The sequence below is a fragment of the Anser brachyrhynchus genome (genome assembly GCF_964034855.1).
Source record: "Anser brachyrhynchus genome assembly, chromosome: 6".
NCBI classification, from domain to species: Eukaryota; Metazoa; Chordata; class Aves; order Anseriformes; family Anatidae; genus Anser; species Anser brachyrhynchus.
In genome coordinates, this window is record NC_137700.1 from 13,794,600 (window position 1) to 13,810,924 (window position 16,325).

The following is a 16,325-nucleotide window of genomic DNA, read 5'->3' on the forward strand; positions in this document are numbered from 1 at the left end:
GCACTGCTCCTGAGTAACTAAAGCAACTGCTCTGAGCGTGTGCTTTAAATTAAATACATTACAGCTGCTGCTCCAGCTAGAATCGTAGCTTCTAGTTACCCACGAGCTTAAGCAATGTATTGAACTGGGAATTCGATGTTCAGGCTTATATACCTTCATGTATTTTAACTGCGGTTAAATTCATAAATAGAAATGAATGCTATAACCCGCATTTTCCATATCATAGGGAAAATATTTAATGGCAAACACGTGATTTCTTATCAATCTGTCTCTCCAAATTCCCTCTGTATAGCACTATTTAATGGTATCTAATGTAAAATAAGAACACGATACTTAACGAATGTGAGTTTGTAACATAAATAGTAGGAACGGATCAAGTCCAAAAGTCCCCTGTAATCTGCTGGGAGAGAGATCTGGAATGCTAGAGTCAGCACTACCAGAAAGTCAAAATATATTTCTTCAGCTCTAATTTGAAAAACTTCACCAGCAATGTTTGCCCTAAGGAGAAATTCTGCTAACCACAGATTTATTTATTTTCTGCCGATGAACACAGCCATGTGAACAATTGACAGAGATGTCTTTTTTCTGCAGGAGGATGCCAGAGCTGCAGAGTTAAAAGCTTAAGTTTCAAAATTCAGAGTGACCCTATTTATCAACACAAGAATGGGCTTGTTGTGGCTCATGCGGCTTTTCAGGATTGCCCTGAGCTATATGTAAGTGTTTTACTGTCTTGTTTAAGGTGACTGGCAAGGCACAGCGTGCGGCTGAAAATATCTCACGTGGTATTTCCTGAAAGATGATTCCATTAGTGGCGATCCTCGCTTCTATGGCAAGATGAAAAAAAATCCCTTAAGAAACTACTCATCCCTAAGAACAGCTGACTTTATTGTTTGGAAATATGTGATGTTTCTCACGCAAGACTTGAGGAGAGGAGCATTAGTCTCTTTGGGAATGCAAGCAGCAGGCCAGCTTTTCCCTTTGGGCACTGCAGCTGGTCACTGCCACCCTTTATGCCCTGGCAACAGCCGTTTATGGGAAATGTCAGACCTGGGAGCTGGCAAGGCAGGGGAAGCAGGGAAAGGGCTGTTCCTACACCCAGCTCCTGCCCGGCTGGGGGCAGCACCTGGAGCCTGCCCTGCCAACCTCGCTCACATCCCTTCGGATCCTCAGGTCCCTTCTGAAGGGAGTTTCCTACTCTTGAACAATTTCTTATTATACATTAATTCTTTAATGCCAAACTGTACTTGATCAACTGTACTTGATCCTGCCTAGATAATTATAGGATATCCAGCAAATGCAAAACTGGCTGTAGGTAAGAACATGAACTACTGAAATTAAAATTATAGGATTTTTTTTTTTTATGTCAGTACAAGTTTTCCTGTTTATCTTTTTGATTTCTGAGGAGTTGTTCACCTGGTTTCAAAGTTGTTCACCTGTTACCTTTAAGGGTTTTTTGTTTGTTTGTTTAGGTGGGTTTAGTTTTTTTGTGTTTTTTTTTTGTTTGTTTGACTAATTGTTTGTTTGTTGGGGGGGTATTTTTGTTTCTTTGGAAGTGACACCTTTTTTATATACTGCCTGGAGAAAATGAAAACGTTTACTATTTTCCAGACCTCTCTTGTTGGTGCATTATCAATCCTGAAAAAAACCAAAAGTGGTTCCTTCAGGAATCATTGTTGTGTTGATGTTACATAGACTCAGAATAGATTGGCAGTGAGCTCTGGCGATTCTTTAGGCCAACACCCCTGCACAACAGGGTCACCTACAGCAGGTTGCTCAGCACTGTGTCCAGTCATGTTTTGAAAATCTCCACAGACGGAGACTCCAAAATGCTCTGAGCAACCTGTTCCACTGCAACTACCACTACATATGTATGTATATATAACATTTCAGTGAAATGTCTTGTATTTCAGGTTGTGCCCATCCTGCCACTGGATAAGACTGAGTCTGGCTCCAGACTCAGTGGCTTTACTCTCTCAAGTCCATCAGGTAAGGTTCCTCTGAATGGCAGCACAACCAATGGTTTTGTATCATCTGCAAACCTTCTGAGAATGTACTCTGTCCTGCCATCCGGGTTATTAGTAAAGATGCTAAACAGCACTGGACCCAATTCCAGGTGCTGGGGACACATCACATTTGAACACAATGCCATGAAAAAAAAGTGTATCAGAGTTTAAAAACAATTTTTTCTGTGTGCATTTGGCTGCCATCTCACCAATAAGACTCGCTGTCATGCTGTTACCCATGCTTTTATCAGCATGAGCTTGAACTACTGCAAAAGCTCAGCCAGCTGCTTTGAAGCTCTGCAGTAATATGAGGCTGCACAGCGATTGAAGTTATTGCCTTCCTGTCTGAGAGAAACAAGTCATGTTACAGCGGTGCCAACAGAGAGGATGCAACCTGCTGGTTTAGACTAAAAACCTCCTAGATGGTTTGGGACTTGCTTACATAAGAGGCCACTATTTTCCCACTCGTGCACAATCAACGATTTTGTTAGTTAGAGCACTTAAATCCATTGACCACCTCGTAGAAAATGATTATCTGCTAGCGGTCAGTTTCTGTGAAAAAGCCTCAACAGGTGAATTGCTGCGGTGTGGGTCCTTTGTGGATTTGGGTTGCTTCTGGCAAAACTATCTATTAAAGAAACAATTTGGGACAGAGCTGGATTGAGGATCTTACTTGAAAGTCCCAGGAGACTTTTTTACATGATTACATGCTGTAGCGAGAGATAAGTTTGATTCTTTGCATAAATTATTACTATTAATAACTGAATTACAAATTTAAATATTAATTATTATAATGAATCCTTTAGTACCTAACAATTATTGAGTGTTACAAACTCTGAAATAAACACTAGAAATTGCTAAATAAACATTATTTGTGGCCTGAAATTGGCTTTTTTTATTCCATTGTAGGAGACCTTGGGGCTACAGACTTAAAAGCTCTGGATTTTTATGTACTCCAAAGGAAAGTAAACAAGCTTCAGAATAAGTAAGAATCAGACCTTGAATCCCACTAGGTTTGGCCCTCTCACATGGAATTTCCATGCTTACATAGCATGTTCTTCTGCTTCGTTCTTCTCATTTAAAGTCTATTTCACAATCTTAAGTGCCAGTGCATTTTTAGACCTCTCTCGCATCTGATCTCTCTTATCTTACGTTCATTTTGCAAAGTAGTAGTTCACTATGTTCACTTTCTTATGGTTTAAACAAGGAAGCTCTAAGGTGTAGAAAGGCTAATCTCACAATCCTCAAAAGTTTATTTGTAACTCTCATTCTATTTCTTTACTTCATTCCGTATTCAACACCTTTTCTTTCTTGTTATATTTGTCTTTGATCCTGGCTCAAGTCTCTCACAGTCTGTTTTACTTGGCTGTGAAGAGCCATGCCCATATGTAGCATTGAGGCTGAAAGAAACTACAGAGCTGTAGCTGGAGTGGGGCTGGAGAGGGGCTGCCAAAGCAAACTTAGGGCTGCCAAAAGAATTCTCTTCTGAAGAATACCGCGTTTCTCGATAGTGCCTGGTTTATAGCTCAAACTAGGGTTAGGAATAGCATTGAAAGTCTGAAATGCAGCTGGAATGGGGCTAAAAAAGGGTTGGCAAAGGTGAAATAAGTCTGACCAAGTAATTTTTCTCTTAGTAATATTAAGGGTCTGGACTGAACAGTGCCACTGACCTTTAGCTCAGCCTACGGTTTAGGGTTAGGGCTGGTGGAAAGACCAGTCAAGAGCTCCAGCTGGAGCAGAGCTGCCAAAGAAAAACAGTGGCTGCAAAGAGATTATCCCCCAGGGAAATTCAGAGTCCAGGCAAGTGCTGCAGTGGCTTTTTATGGCTCAATTTAGGTTTAGGGTTAAGCTTGGAAAAAAAGCTCAGAGCTCCAGCTGGGCTGAGGCTGGAAAGAAGCTGCCAATGGAGAATTAGTTCATCCAAAAGGCTTCTCCCCAGGCAATGTTTAATGCCTAGAAGGGGTGGAGTGCCCTTGCAAGGCCCTGCATTGAGCAGAACTAGGATTAGGGCTGGAAACATGCATTCCTCGAGGCCCTGGAGCGTGTCCAGAGAAGGGCTATGAAGCTGGTGAAGGGCCTGGAACACAAGTCCTGTGAGGAGCGGCTGAGGGAACTGGGGTTGTTTAGTATGGGGAAGAGGAGGCTCAGGGGAGACCTTATTGCTCTCTGCAACTACCTGAAAGGAAGGTGTGGGGAGCTGGGGGTCGGTCTCTATTCACAGATTATTAGTGACAGGACTAGAGGGAATGGCCTCAAATTGCAGCACGGGAGGTTCAGGTTGGAAATAAGGAGACATTTCTTCTCAGAAAGAGCGGTCAGGCAGTGGAACGGGTTGCCCAGGGAGGTGGTGGTGTCACCGTCCCTGGCGAGCTGGTGTTCAAAGTTGGATGTGGTGCTTAGGGACATGGTTAGTGGGTGACATTGGTGGTAGGGTGATAGTTGGACCAGGTGATCTTGAAGGTCTTTCCCAACCTTTACAATTCTATGATTTCTCTAATTTATGTACATAATGCCCTATTTTGTGCTTATCTGGCGTGTTTATCTGCACCTGACGCACATAATATATTGACATGGGAGAGAGGCACCACTCCAAGGCGTTACCAAAGGGGCAGATTTAGCACCCCATTTGGACTCGACTGCTCAGCTGCAAAGGGAAGCAAAGGGAAAGGTGTCGAGGTTATGGACGCCACAAGAAGGGCAAGCCTGAGCCTCCCAGGCGGCACTGGCAGGAGTGCGGCCAGCAGCAGCAGGGCCGGAGCTGCGCCCCCGTCGCCGGGACCTCGCTCCCTGCTCTGTCAGGCTCGGTGGCTGACAAAATGGAGGAGTACGGCCGAGCTCCAGTGTTCGAGCCTCGCTCGTTTATTTTCACAGAGCTGACGCCCTCTGCCGGCACAGCGGCACCTGCCGGGGCCAGCGGGGCCGGCAGCGCTGCCCGCGGGGAGCAGCCGGGCTGAGGCGGCTGTCGGCCGCCCGGGCTCCGTGAGGCACGGATCGGCGGGCGGCGGGCGCCGGGCACCGCAGGGCGGGGCCCGCCCTCAAAATGGCGCCGCCCTCAAAATGGCGCCGCCCTCAAAATGGCGCCGCCCTCAAAATGGCGCCGCCCTCAAAATGGCGCCGCCCTCAAAATGGCGCCGCCCTCAAAATGGCGCCGCCCTCAAAATGGCGCCGCCCTCAAAATGGCACCGCCCTCAAAATGGCGCCGCCCTCAGCAGGGTCCCTGCTGGAGGCAGCTACCAGAAGTTTCTCTGCCCGCGTTAAAGATGGCTTCCCGGCGTCCTGGGGACTGCGTGACGTCATATCTCCCTCGCCTCCCGGAGCCAATGGTGCTTGCGTGCTCTGGAGTCACGTGGGCTGAGCCAGCCAGTCGGCGTGGGCGCGCGGGTCGGCGTTGCGTCACTTCTGCTGGCGGAGCGGCGCGGAGCGGGGCGGTTACGCAGGTGCGGGACGGGGGTGGGCGGCCTCGGGGGCACCGCGGCGGGATCGGCCCCGGGGTGGGCGCTGCGCGGCGCCTCGGGCGGCCCTCACCCGGCCCTCCTCGAGCCGGCTGCCCCGCGGGGCGAGGGCCTGGGGGCCGCGGGGCCGGGTTGGTGCCGGGCCGACTGCCGAGCTCTGTGCTGCCGCGTTCCTGTCCTTAACGCTTAAGGCGGCTTGTCTCAAACGCTAGTTTAAAAAAACAGCGAAGTCAGTGCAAGTTCTGGAAAATGCGTTATTCGGTGGGAAGAGTGGGATGTGGGGGAGGAAGCGGGATGAGGCGCTCAGCGCATTTCCGGTCACACAAGTAGGCTCTCGTAGCTGGGCTGTCGTAACCGACATTTTCTAGAACCAAGATTATTTTCTGCTTTCGTTTCTCCGTTCTGAATTTTAAATTCTAGCAGTGTGGGTACTCGTTTCTTCTGCGTGATTGACGTTTTTGTTATTTAGAGCATGCAAGTTACATTTGAGAACGTATGCCTAAGTTATGAAGGGTTGCTTGAAAAAAGTGCTTGTAATTGGCGTGTCTTCTGACATCAGGAACTGTGTGAAGCCACAGGGTGGGTGGAACGACAAGGACTTCGATTTCCTTGTGCGTGACGCATGCAGCGCTGTGGAAGTAGGATAAAGTTCCAGTGTTACACTGCCTGTCGAGCCTGGAGGCTGCTGTGCCCTTGCGCTGGTGATAGGTCCATAAGTTACGTCAGGGTCTTCTGGTCAAAGCTGCTACGGGGTAACCTGAGCTCCTGCTCTGGGTGTGACCTTGACTGGAATCTGAGTCTATAAAGCTTATTAATTCATCAAAAGAGTAACTTAAAAGGAAACAACCTTTCCTAAAACTCTTTCCATCACATGTGTTACACGGTTTAATCATTTGGTGTTACACCTGACTGAAGTTTATGTAGAGTTGGAAGATGTTACACTCTTTAAAGGAAGAATGCTCACGCAGTGTTTTTCAAAATAAAAATTAGTTGACGAAGTAATTCGAACATAAATACATAAAGGCTCTTGATGTAACTTGCGTGTAAGAAAAGTGATGTGTTTTTCTGTTTTTTGGTAAGCGCCTTGTTGCAGGAGATAACCAACAAATGGAAAACAGATATGGATGGAATAACAGAGTTAAATTATGTTTAAGAATGTTGTAGTTCTTATTACAGTACTCAAGAATCAGTATTTCTAATTATTATGTTTTACTATTATATGGCATGGAGTAGTTGAGAATAAGTACTAAATGTATGGGTTTTGTGTGAAAGCCTTGTAACAAAACAGTAAAACAAATTTTCTCATGTACTTGTAGGAACACTGTTAAACTATCTAAGCAACCATGTTGGCTGCAAGGCTAGTGTGCCTGAGGACGTTACCATGCCAGGCGTTCCGCCCCACCATTACTCAAGCTTCCCCGGCGTTGAGGAATTCCGGTATAAAAGCATACAAGCTGTGGCAGCCTAACCAGGTAAGGTAAATGTCAAAGGGCTGAGTATTTTGCCAAGAGAATTGCTTGGCATGGAAAACCTGTTTTGAATGTTCCTAAGCCTTTAGCTTGTTTGAGATACCTACTCTTACTTATTGAAGGAATAACGTAAATCAAAAACAGAATGCTTAGAAGTAATTGAAGTAGTATTTTCCATTTAAATTCTTAGAAGAAGAAACTGAAGCAGGTGATTAGCATTGGGCAAGCCTTACTGTGCAAGGTAGGCAGAGCAGAAGTTTCTACCTCTTCCTAAGTCCTTGTTTCCTACTACAAGTCTTAAATGTTAAATTAAATACAAAATTTAATTTTAAAGACAGTAGTCCCAGTATGTCTTTAGAGCTGTTGCCCAGCCCAGAGTAATTTTCAAAATCTGGCAGGACTATCGAGAGTCTTACTGGCAGTTTCAAAACTGAACTGTCGTTATCCGAAGACTTCATGGAGAGAAGATAGTTGTTTCCCCTTTCTGTTTTCATCTTAAGCATAGAAAACTGTTTTAAACACCCTAAATTGCAGGCTGAGATTTTTTTGCTTGTTTGTTTTGGTGGGGTTCTGATTTTTTGGTGGTCTTGTTTGCGTTTTGTTTTTTTGCTTTGTGAGGAATGCTAGATAATTATAATGGGGGAGTTAGATGTTGTTAGGTGGGGAAAAAAAAAACTGCCTGAAATGCTTTGGTAGACTTCCTGGATTTTATTGCTAGATCAGCTGATGCTTGTAGTAATGCTTGTAGATCTCATTTTTTAGTATTAAAACAAACTAGCTACTTTGAGCAATCCCTTGGTCAAGTGCCCATATAATAATTCAGAAATTTCTGAGAAAATGGTAAAGACTTCAAAAGCAGTTTCTGAACTTAAAATAGGAGATTTTACACCTCTTGCAGATTGCGAAGAGTTCAGTAGAGCAACACACTGTATTTATTTGGAGCTTCTTAGCCATAAATCTTTAGTTTATAGGCCTTCATTCAAGGTTTGTTCTTAAAATCAAGATTAGGTACAAAAGTGAATTGACGCTGCTCTCCCAAATTCAGTGGGCAGGAATGTTGTGGGTTTTCTTAACGTAAAGTTAAGTAAATAAAGAGTATGTTTTTACATGAAAAGTAAAATAAAGTCTTATGGCCTTGCTTAATACGGTGGGAGTAGAATAGAAATGCAAACATTAAATGTTTTTTTTAGCAGAACTGTTAACTTCAACTTCTGCATTGGTTCTGTACTACTTCTGTGTGTAAATGTTTCCTATAGAGTTTCCTAAACTTTAATATTCAGTTGTTTTCTCTGAGCGTTGTTGTTTCACGTATTTGGGAGGGAAGCACAAATAAATTGACTAGCAATAGCAGGTGTAGCAAGTAAATGGCAGTGCTTTGGTGTGTTAAAAGCAAATTGCTTTCTCTCAGAAATGGATTGTTATTAATCTGTCAATACAGTTCACCATAAGGAATGTCTCCTGTTTTATTTAATTGAATCTGTTTTATTTTACCTTTAAATATAACAGTGTTATGCTACTAGAGTAAGAACCGGCGTAAGGCGTGGGAAGATTGGCCAGGAAATTAAAGAAGCAGCATTTGAGCCATCTGTAGAAACTGCGCTTAAAGGTAGGGTAGCTCTGCTTTATATACTCCTAATCTTTTGAAGCTTATCTTAAGACTTCCTTGAAGAAAATGGTTTCCTTCAAACCACTAAGGAGACTGAAAACGTTGCTTATTATTTTAAATTTACCAGCAATCTGGAGACAGTTTCTCTGCTTGTCTTTCTGTGTAATGTTCAAAGCTGGAAATATCTCACAGTTTCTCACAAGACATTTGTTGTTATCTCTGCTTAGTGGTGCTGGTGGGAACTATAAAATCAAACTTGGCTGCTTCTTAATGGAGACTAGTACTTGATTACAGGTGTCTTAAAAATAATGCTAATACTTTGCTCCAGCTACTTTGTATACTGTTTCAAGGAAATATTCTGCACTGTGTAGAGTTTGCCAAATAAGGGGGAAAAAAAGAAAGGAAAAGGTCTAGGATGCTGTGGGTATGTAAGGTATTGATGTACTATGCTTGCTGGTACACTTAGCGTGAATCAGAACTTTTTCTCAGTGGGTCACAAGGGGATTGTTAAGATAGATATCAGTAGTTCAGCAAGACTTGTAAACGAATGTTAACAGGACTGAATTGTTAAGTAGAATTGAGTAAATTGAGAGGAGAACACCATGGCTATAGCGCACTAAGGAAGAATGTACTCTTAAAAGAATCATATCAGCTGAGACCAAATGCTGTCACTTATAAATACTTTTACTTGTATTGTGACACTTTAGTATGTCTAAAAATCAGACAGTAGCTGATGGTAAATCATGGCTTGTTGCCTGTGAGCTTTGTAAATCGCATCTGAAACTGATATGGATCTAACCTAATATCAAAGACTCTTGACTGAGCAAATGTTAAAGGCAGATGAATGACAGGAAGGGACACAATATCAGCAACTCTTATGTTGGAGGACTTGTTAACTGGCCTTTGTGTTAGAATTCCCAGCTGTTAGTGTAATAAAGGCTAATAAATTTGCCATGATACTAGCTGGTCTCAATTCTTACTCTGTTTTATGAAACTGCATGGTGTTGGTAGGCTTAATCTAGAATGTTTCATGTGTAGTTATCTCAGAAGTGGTTACACATTGACTTTCAAAGTTAAGTGAAGCTGTAACAAGCCTAACATGGATCAGGTATTACAGATAAAACAAAGCCGTGTGAGAATGCTGTTAACTGTCCAAGAAAAGCAGTCATGAGAGCATGATTTTTCTTCCTACAGTTGATCGTCTGGGAAAATTCGTTGTTGCTGGAGGGGCTGCTGTTGGCCTGGGGGCCCTCTGTTACTATGGAATGGGCATGTCCAGTGAGATTGGAGCTATTGAAAAAGCTGTGTAAGTAAGATAGCTTATTTAAGTAAAGAGCACTTGGAAGTGAATCTCCCTTCTCCTTTTTTCTGTCCCTTCTCTAGCTAGTATCTCCTAATATGCATGTAGCTTACTTTTCTTAATCTCTGGACAGAGAGCCTTTGCTTCTGGCCATGCAGGATTTTAAAGTATATAACCGAAAGCAGAATTTAAATAACTCAGACTTAAATAGATACTGATTTATGTGAATTCCTTTGTATTGCTAAATTTGAAACTCTAGGTGTGCCACATGCAAATAATTCATAAATTATGAAGAGTAAAACAATTAAGACCACTTTGCCTTGTGTTCCTCTGAGATTATTCATTAAAATTTAATACAGTGTTCTGTAAGGAATGTGTAAAGGAGTTCCCTTTAAATACACTACTTATGTTGGTTTAAACTCTTTAAACTTAGATGTATTGCACAACAAAAACCTCACTGATGACAGCATCTAATTACTTAGACTTAAGTCAGTTACTGGTAAGCATAGGCGTGGGAGAAAGTGATGCTGGCGATGTCTTGATTTGCTTACTCTACTATTAGTCACTTCCAAATACAAATGTATTCATTGTATTGAGGAGCTCTCATTCCTGTCTAGTTCTGTTGATATTGTTAGAGCTTTCCAAATGACATGCCTGTCTTGTGATACCAGATAAACGTGTGCATGGTGACTCAGCATTTTGTGAGCTGCTCTGCAGGCTGCTTACTGCCCAGTACACAATCTATAGACATTTTTCCTTAAACTCATTTTTTATATGCGCACACCACTCTCTACTTTTCCATATTTAGAAAAAAAATCTATTCTTTTGCATGTAAACTTTCTCCTGTGTATACTTTCTCCTTAGAATTGAACTGTCATTAGCATTCTTTGTAAATCACAGTGTTGCTAGAGTTGTTACGTAATACCTGCATGTAGTGGGGAAGATCTAAAAGTTCAGACCCCTGTTGTAAGGTGAACTCATGATACAAGTTGCTAAACCACACAATTTTATGATACTTCACTTCTATCCATAACTATGAGTATATTTAACAGCTTGGATGTGCTTTTTTTTTCAGTTGGTCTTCATTCTGGTGTTGATAACTGCATAGATATGTACAACTACTCTTTTTTTTCAGTATTTGGCCACAGTATGTGAAAGACAGAATTCACTCTACTTACATGTACTTTGCGGGAAGTATTGGCTTGACAGCACTGTCAGCTGTTGCAGTAAGCAGATCTCCGGCACTCATGAGCCTTATGACAAAAGGCTCCTGGCTGGTAAGCTCACGTTATATAAAAAATTCACTGAGAAATGACCCTAAATGTTGTGGCTGATACCAAAAATGCAAAATGTAAACTGTTTTCTGAAAAGGAAGGTGAAACTTTGCTTATGCTATTGTCATTATCTTTAAAGACCACAGAAGTTCCCTAATGATACTTTGTGTTTTATAATTTGATACATCTAATTGCATGCTGATGTGCACCTTCTGTACCTCATTGATAGTTTTTGACACACTGTGTACACAACATAAAATGCTGTGCTCTGCTAACCAGCTATATGTAAATATGAACCTGTTGCAAGTGGCCATTTGAGGTTAGCAATACTATTTCTGTAGCTTTCTAAAAATGGAATTAGAGATCCTTATGTGTTTGTACTCCTCCCTGTGCTATTTTGTGTAACTCTTCCAAAGCTCTTGATTGCCAAGGCCAAAGTGATACTGGTAAGCAAATCATCCAGGCGAGCTGCTAACAAAATGTCTGCTTCCTACATATTAGGTGTGCTAAGTGTAGCAGAATAGTAATCGTTAAATGCTAGCATCTACACAGCTTTACAGAGATCAAATTAATAATGCTTCTTTAGTGGTAAACCAAAGTTATGTGTGTCTCTGATCAGTTGACTAGCTGCTGGGTTCAGAATGAAAAGTAAGAGGAGGCAGTGAGGTTTTAAAAGGCAATAGTAAAAGCGTGTGAACTGAATACTGGCTTTGGGTGGAGAAATGTACAAGAAAAAAAATAAAGCTAGTATTGCAGGTACCTTAAAGAAAATGGGATTAAGTGGAGGAACTGTATGCTTTCCTTACACGAATAAGAGATTCTTGCCATCTCTCACTAAACTTGGATTTCTAGCAGACTTGGTATAAGTAAAATGGGAATTACTGCAAATTAGGATCTGCAAAGATTTTACCGGAATAGTACAGAAATTGGCAAATATTCAAATTATGACTTAGCGTAATTCCAAAAAGAGCAGTTTATTGACTTTGAGACCAGGAGGTTCAACAAATCATGTGGTAGAATGGAAATCGTGTGTTCTTATGCCAACTTGAGCTCTCTACTGCTCTTCTTACAGGCAATAGGTGCAACTTTCGCTGCTATGATTGGTGCTGGAATGTTGGTCAGGTCCATATCCTACGAAAATAGTCCAGCAGCTAAACATCTTGCTTGGATGATGCATTCAGGTATGTGGCTATAGTTTTCATTATAAAATTGTATGTTCCTGTGTGACCACATTCTTACTTGAACAAAACTTTGATATTATAATAAATTATTATGTACAGCTACTGGAGACTTAAGATTTTTCAGAGCCCACTGGGATTTCTTAAGTGTCCTTAATGTACCTCTAATTTCTCGTAATCTTGTAAAAGTCATGCTGAAGTTGAACCTGAGGTACATGTTGGATAGAACGGATTTATTAATACCTGCTTTGTTTCTGTGACTGCTTTCTGGCACTATAGCTTCTGCAAGCACTGTTGCCTACACTTACTAAAATTCATCTGTACAGGATAGGAAGATATTTGGAAATTGATCAGAAAAATACAGTTTTATTATTAAATAACAGCTTCTTAAATACACATTCCAGTCAGGTTGCAAACCAAAGATGGGTTTGCAAGAAACAGATCAGTGTCTTACTGATGTTGCATACTTCAAATAACAATTAGACAGACATTTTAGGCACTGGAATTGTACTAGTCTCTCTAGAGCTAAAGTTTCTGTTAAGAAGTTGAATTTATTTCAGTGATATGTTATTGATCTAGTATGACGTTAACGGAATAGGTATAGGTTTCATGCAAGACTCTAGCAAAAAGTCTGACTTAATTGCCGGACTAATTCCTACTGCAAAAATCTGTCCTGCCTCTCAGTTTTGAGCGTTCCTATGGCTATTTTGTACTTGATTAATCCATTCAAAGTATCTCTTAACAGCTGTTCTTGAAGAGATCAGTATGTTGTCTGGTATTAAGCTTTCTTCCAAAGACGAGCTCACTAAAGTACTCTCCAAAAATAGAGGAAAGTAGGTCACTGAATTCAAGATTGTGCACTTATCTAGAAGGTAGTGCGATAAATTGGCAAGTGTGTGCACTGGTGTCGTTATGTTAAGTGGATTAGTTTGAGTCATGTTATCTGACTTGAAACGTTGTTTTGGCAGGTGGTGTCTTTACCAGAGCTGTTACAAACCTTACTGGTTTTGTGTTCCTTTGGCTAGGTGTCATGGGTGCAGTGGTGGCTCCACTGGCCTTCTTGGGTGGTCCTCTGCTGATCAGAGCCGCCTGGTACACGGCTGGAATCGTCGGAGGGCTCTCAACTGTGGCCATATGTGCTCCAAGTGAAAAATTTCTGAACATGGGAGGACCACTTGGAATAGGCTTAGGCTTTGTTCTGGCCTCTTCAATCGGTAAAGTATTATTTTAACTGTCAAATAGAGTAGCTTATAAACTTATACTGCTAGCAGCTCGCTTTTAGTTACAGGCTAGTCTGTCAGTTTGCTAGAGACAATAACTCCGTTACTCTTCTTGAAGACAGAAAATGAAGTTATGCTTCTGGCAAGTGTTAATTTGATGAATGGCTGACAGTAATGGTTTGTATTGTTTAACTACTGCCAGTGAATCGGGAGAACAGTAAATGTTACCCTAGCTTCTGATTCACTTGTTTTTTTCCCTTGCATGTTTCTGGGCATTGTTGTATGAAAGTCCCAGGAACACAAGTACTTTCACGTGAAGAAAAGTATGCATGATTCCCTACGGAGTTCAAAATTACTGTGTTGGGTTGTATGAGACATCCTCTGTTGGTGTATTAAAGTTCCTTGAATCAAAAATGCACTGCAAATTGAGAATTGAGTAGTCACTGAAAAAGACATGCTACAGGAATTGAAGTTTTTTAACGTTACTCAGAGTAGCAAATACAGTAGCTTTCTTCAAGGCTATTTTATGTTCTTCTCCAGGGTCCATGTTCTTGCCTCCTACTTCTGCTTTTGGGGCTGGCTTGTATTCAGTAGCTGTTTATGGTGGATTGGTACTCTTTGGCATGTTCCTGCTGTACGATACACAGCATGTCATCAAGCGTGCAGAGACTCTTCCCTATTATGGAGTGACAAAGTATGACCCAATCAATGCGTAAGTATTCTGATCTCACTGTAAGTGTAAGAATTAGCTTTGAGCTGTATGGCAGTATGTCTTACAAAGAGCCAGACCTTTGTTTACTATTCAAAAGTGTGTTGCTATCAAATGGAAAGAATCATAAGGTTTAGGAACATCATGTGAAAAAAACTAGTGGAGTTAAAACTGAAAGCATCTGCTTGAAATGAGAGAAACAGGATTGAAAATGTGGTGTCATGTCCAGTAATACTAGCTTCCCAAAAAGCACTTGTTTTCCGAAGCATTGTTGAGAGGATTTATAGTTGTTCTCTGAAAATACCTCTCAGTATCAACTGAGATGAAGTATGTTAACTCTTCTGATGTTTCTTAATATTCACTGGTCTCTATCACTCTAAATGAAGAAAATGTGATAGGGAAAGAAGGATTAATTGACCCTCAGTAAAGAGCAAGTCTGACTAACAAGTAACTGCCTTACTGTACATGTTGTCTATCTGATCTTAGGTGAATTGTTTATCTCCTTGCATCTGGCCTTCTGTCAATAAAATAGAACACTAGTTGTCTTCTAAATTCATGGAGACAAATAGTTGATGATAAAGCATAGAAATAGAGGTCTCCTATAAGAAGAGCACAGCCTCCGTTAAGATTTTTGCAAATAGATGCTGCTGGCAGAGGTGGTGTAAGAAAATAAAGGGGTGTTTCTACTCAACGAGGGTAGAGGACATGGTATAGTTGAGTTTTCTTAGAGACCCTTGATGGATGCTTTTTTAAAACTAAATGGTATGAAATGCAAAATAATACTGTTTATGTTCAACAAGATTAACTTTCATTTCTTCTTTCCTAGGTGCATGGGTATCTACACAGATACACTGAACATCTTCATTCGGGTGGCTACCATGCTCGCTGGTGGTGGAGGTGGCCGTAGGAAGTAAAGCAAGACTCTTTGCAGCTGACAGCCCAGAGTTCTAGGTTGTCTACCTAGTGCATATACTAAATAAAAACTTATGGTTACAAGCACTTTTGCTGCAGGTCAGAAGTTTAAAGCATTTCAGCGTATTAAGTGCAATGTGATTCAAACTTAATAGTGTTTCATCAAACACCTTCCAAGAATGTGGACTGCTTGAAATTGTACATTATTTTGGGAGAGTAAATTATTTTAAATATATATGAGTAAAATAGTTGATCTTCTTTTTAATGGGTTTGACAGCAGTTTGACTCTTGCTTTCTTTTTCTACCCGTAACTGCATAGTAAAGTAAGTAATTTCTGTAAACGGGTATCCTATGTGCAGATAAGGACGCAAGCTACTTCAAGAAATGCTGTTCAGATGCAAGTTTTCAGTTAAGTTGTAGAAATCATATTTTTTTTCTACTTGGGCAGAAATTTCAGAAAGGTTTAAGTAATTTTCAGAAAGACATTGGTCACCTCACCCACCCAGTCCAACAACATACAGAAGACAGTATGAGGAACCTATGTGACACCCGTCCCACATGAAAACTGCAGTCTTCTTCTGGGGCACATGAAAACTCCATGTCTGCTTTCCAGTGTTTTAATGTTAAATGGATATAATAGCAGCTAGGCTTTTTTGATACTAGATTTGTCAAATTGTTGAATAATGATAGAGGTATGTCTTTCTTCCAGTGACTAAATTTCAGTATTGCAGATGAAGCACCGTTCTTCAGAACAACTTCCACTGTTCATCTCCTCTTACAAGCTTGTACAGTTGACACTGAAAGAAAAGGAATTGAGGACTGCCTCCTGTAAAGCCAAGTATCACTAATTTACAATTCTGATATATGCTGTAGTCTGTCTCTAACTTTTCCAAATTGGTGTGTTTAGTACAGTTGAAAGAAGTGTTCCAATAGGTGGAATTGATTTAATGTTAAGAAATGTATACTTGCTAAAGTACATCACATTCCGTTGGAATACGGGGCAAGTTCTTGGGCACAAGCAAGTTTGAGCTCATACCAACAACTTGGACTTCCATTTTTCTGATGAATATGCTATGTTTATGTATTATGGGAAAAATAAAATTCTAGCCTCACAAGTTGATTGCTCTTACTTTTCATGTGTTAATATAGTTTTTTTCTAACTTCACAGTAACTCAGTTAAGAGTACTGTATTGTTTTTGGCT

At 41.2% G+C, this 16,325-nt stretch overlaps 2 protein-coding genes across 10 annotated transcripts in view; both read left to right on the forward strand.

The window, feature by feature from the left end:
* LOC308197435 (uncharacterized protein) overlaps positions 1–3,236 on the forward strand; it is an 86,960-nt gene extending 83,724 nt beyond the window's left edge. Inside the window, exons 2-4 of one of the 2 annotated variants that reach the window (XM_080597880.1) lie at positions 592–713; positions 1,911–1,986; positions 2,913–3,236. In XM_080597880.1, the coding sequence (XP_080454006.1) occupies positions 592–713; positions 1,911–1,986; positions 2,913–2,992 (278 nt within the window). In that variant the 3' untranslated portion in view covers positions 2,993–3,236. The remainder of the gene's footprint in view (positions 1–591; positions 714–1,910; positions 1,987–2,912) is intronic. The other variant, XR_013952934.1, reaches the window with a different exon arrangement.
* Positions 3,237–5,201: 1,965 nt separating this feature from the next.
* Positions 5,202–16,238, forward strand: GHITM (growth hormone inducible transmembrane protein). Of its 8 annotated transcripts, none has more exons than XM_080597876.1 (10): positions 5,215–5,326; positions 6,772–6,927; positions 8,431–8,530; positions 9,725–9,836; positions 10,966–11,107; positions 12,177–12,285; positions 13,308–13,496; positions 14,043–14,214; positions 15,038–15,162; positions 15,833–16,238. In XM_080597876.1, exons 2-9 carry the CDS (start codon positions 6,799–6,801, stop codon positions 15,123–15,125), a joined length of 1,041 nt encoding a protein of 346 aa, XP_080454002.1. In that variant the 5' UTR covers positions 5,215–5,326; positions 6,772–6,798; the 3' UTR covers positions 15,126–15,162; positions 15,833–16,238. The 8 variants fall into 8 exon arrangements, with proteins under 8 accessions (XP_080454000.1, XP_080454002.1, XP_080453996.1 ...); XM_080597870.1 differs by having other exon boundaries at positions 5,284–5,440; XM_080597875.1 differs by lacking the exon at positions 5,215–5,326 and adding an exon at positions 5,746–5,879.
* Positions 16,239–16,325: the final 87 nt, after the last annotated feature.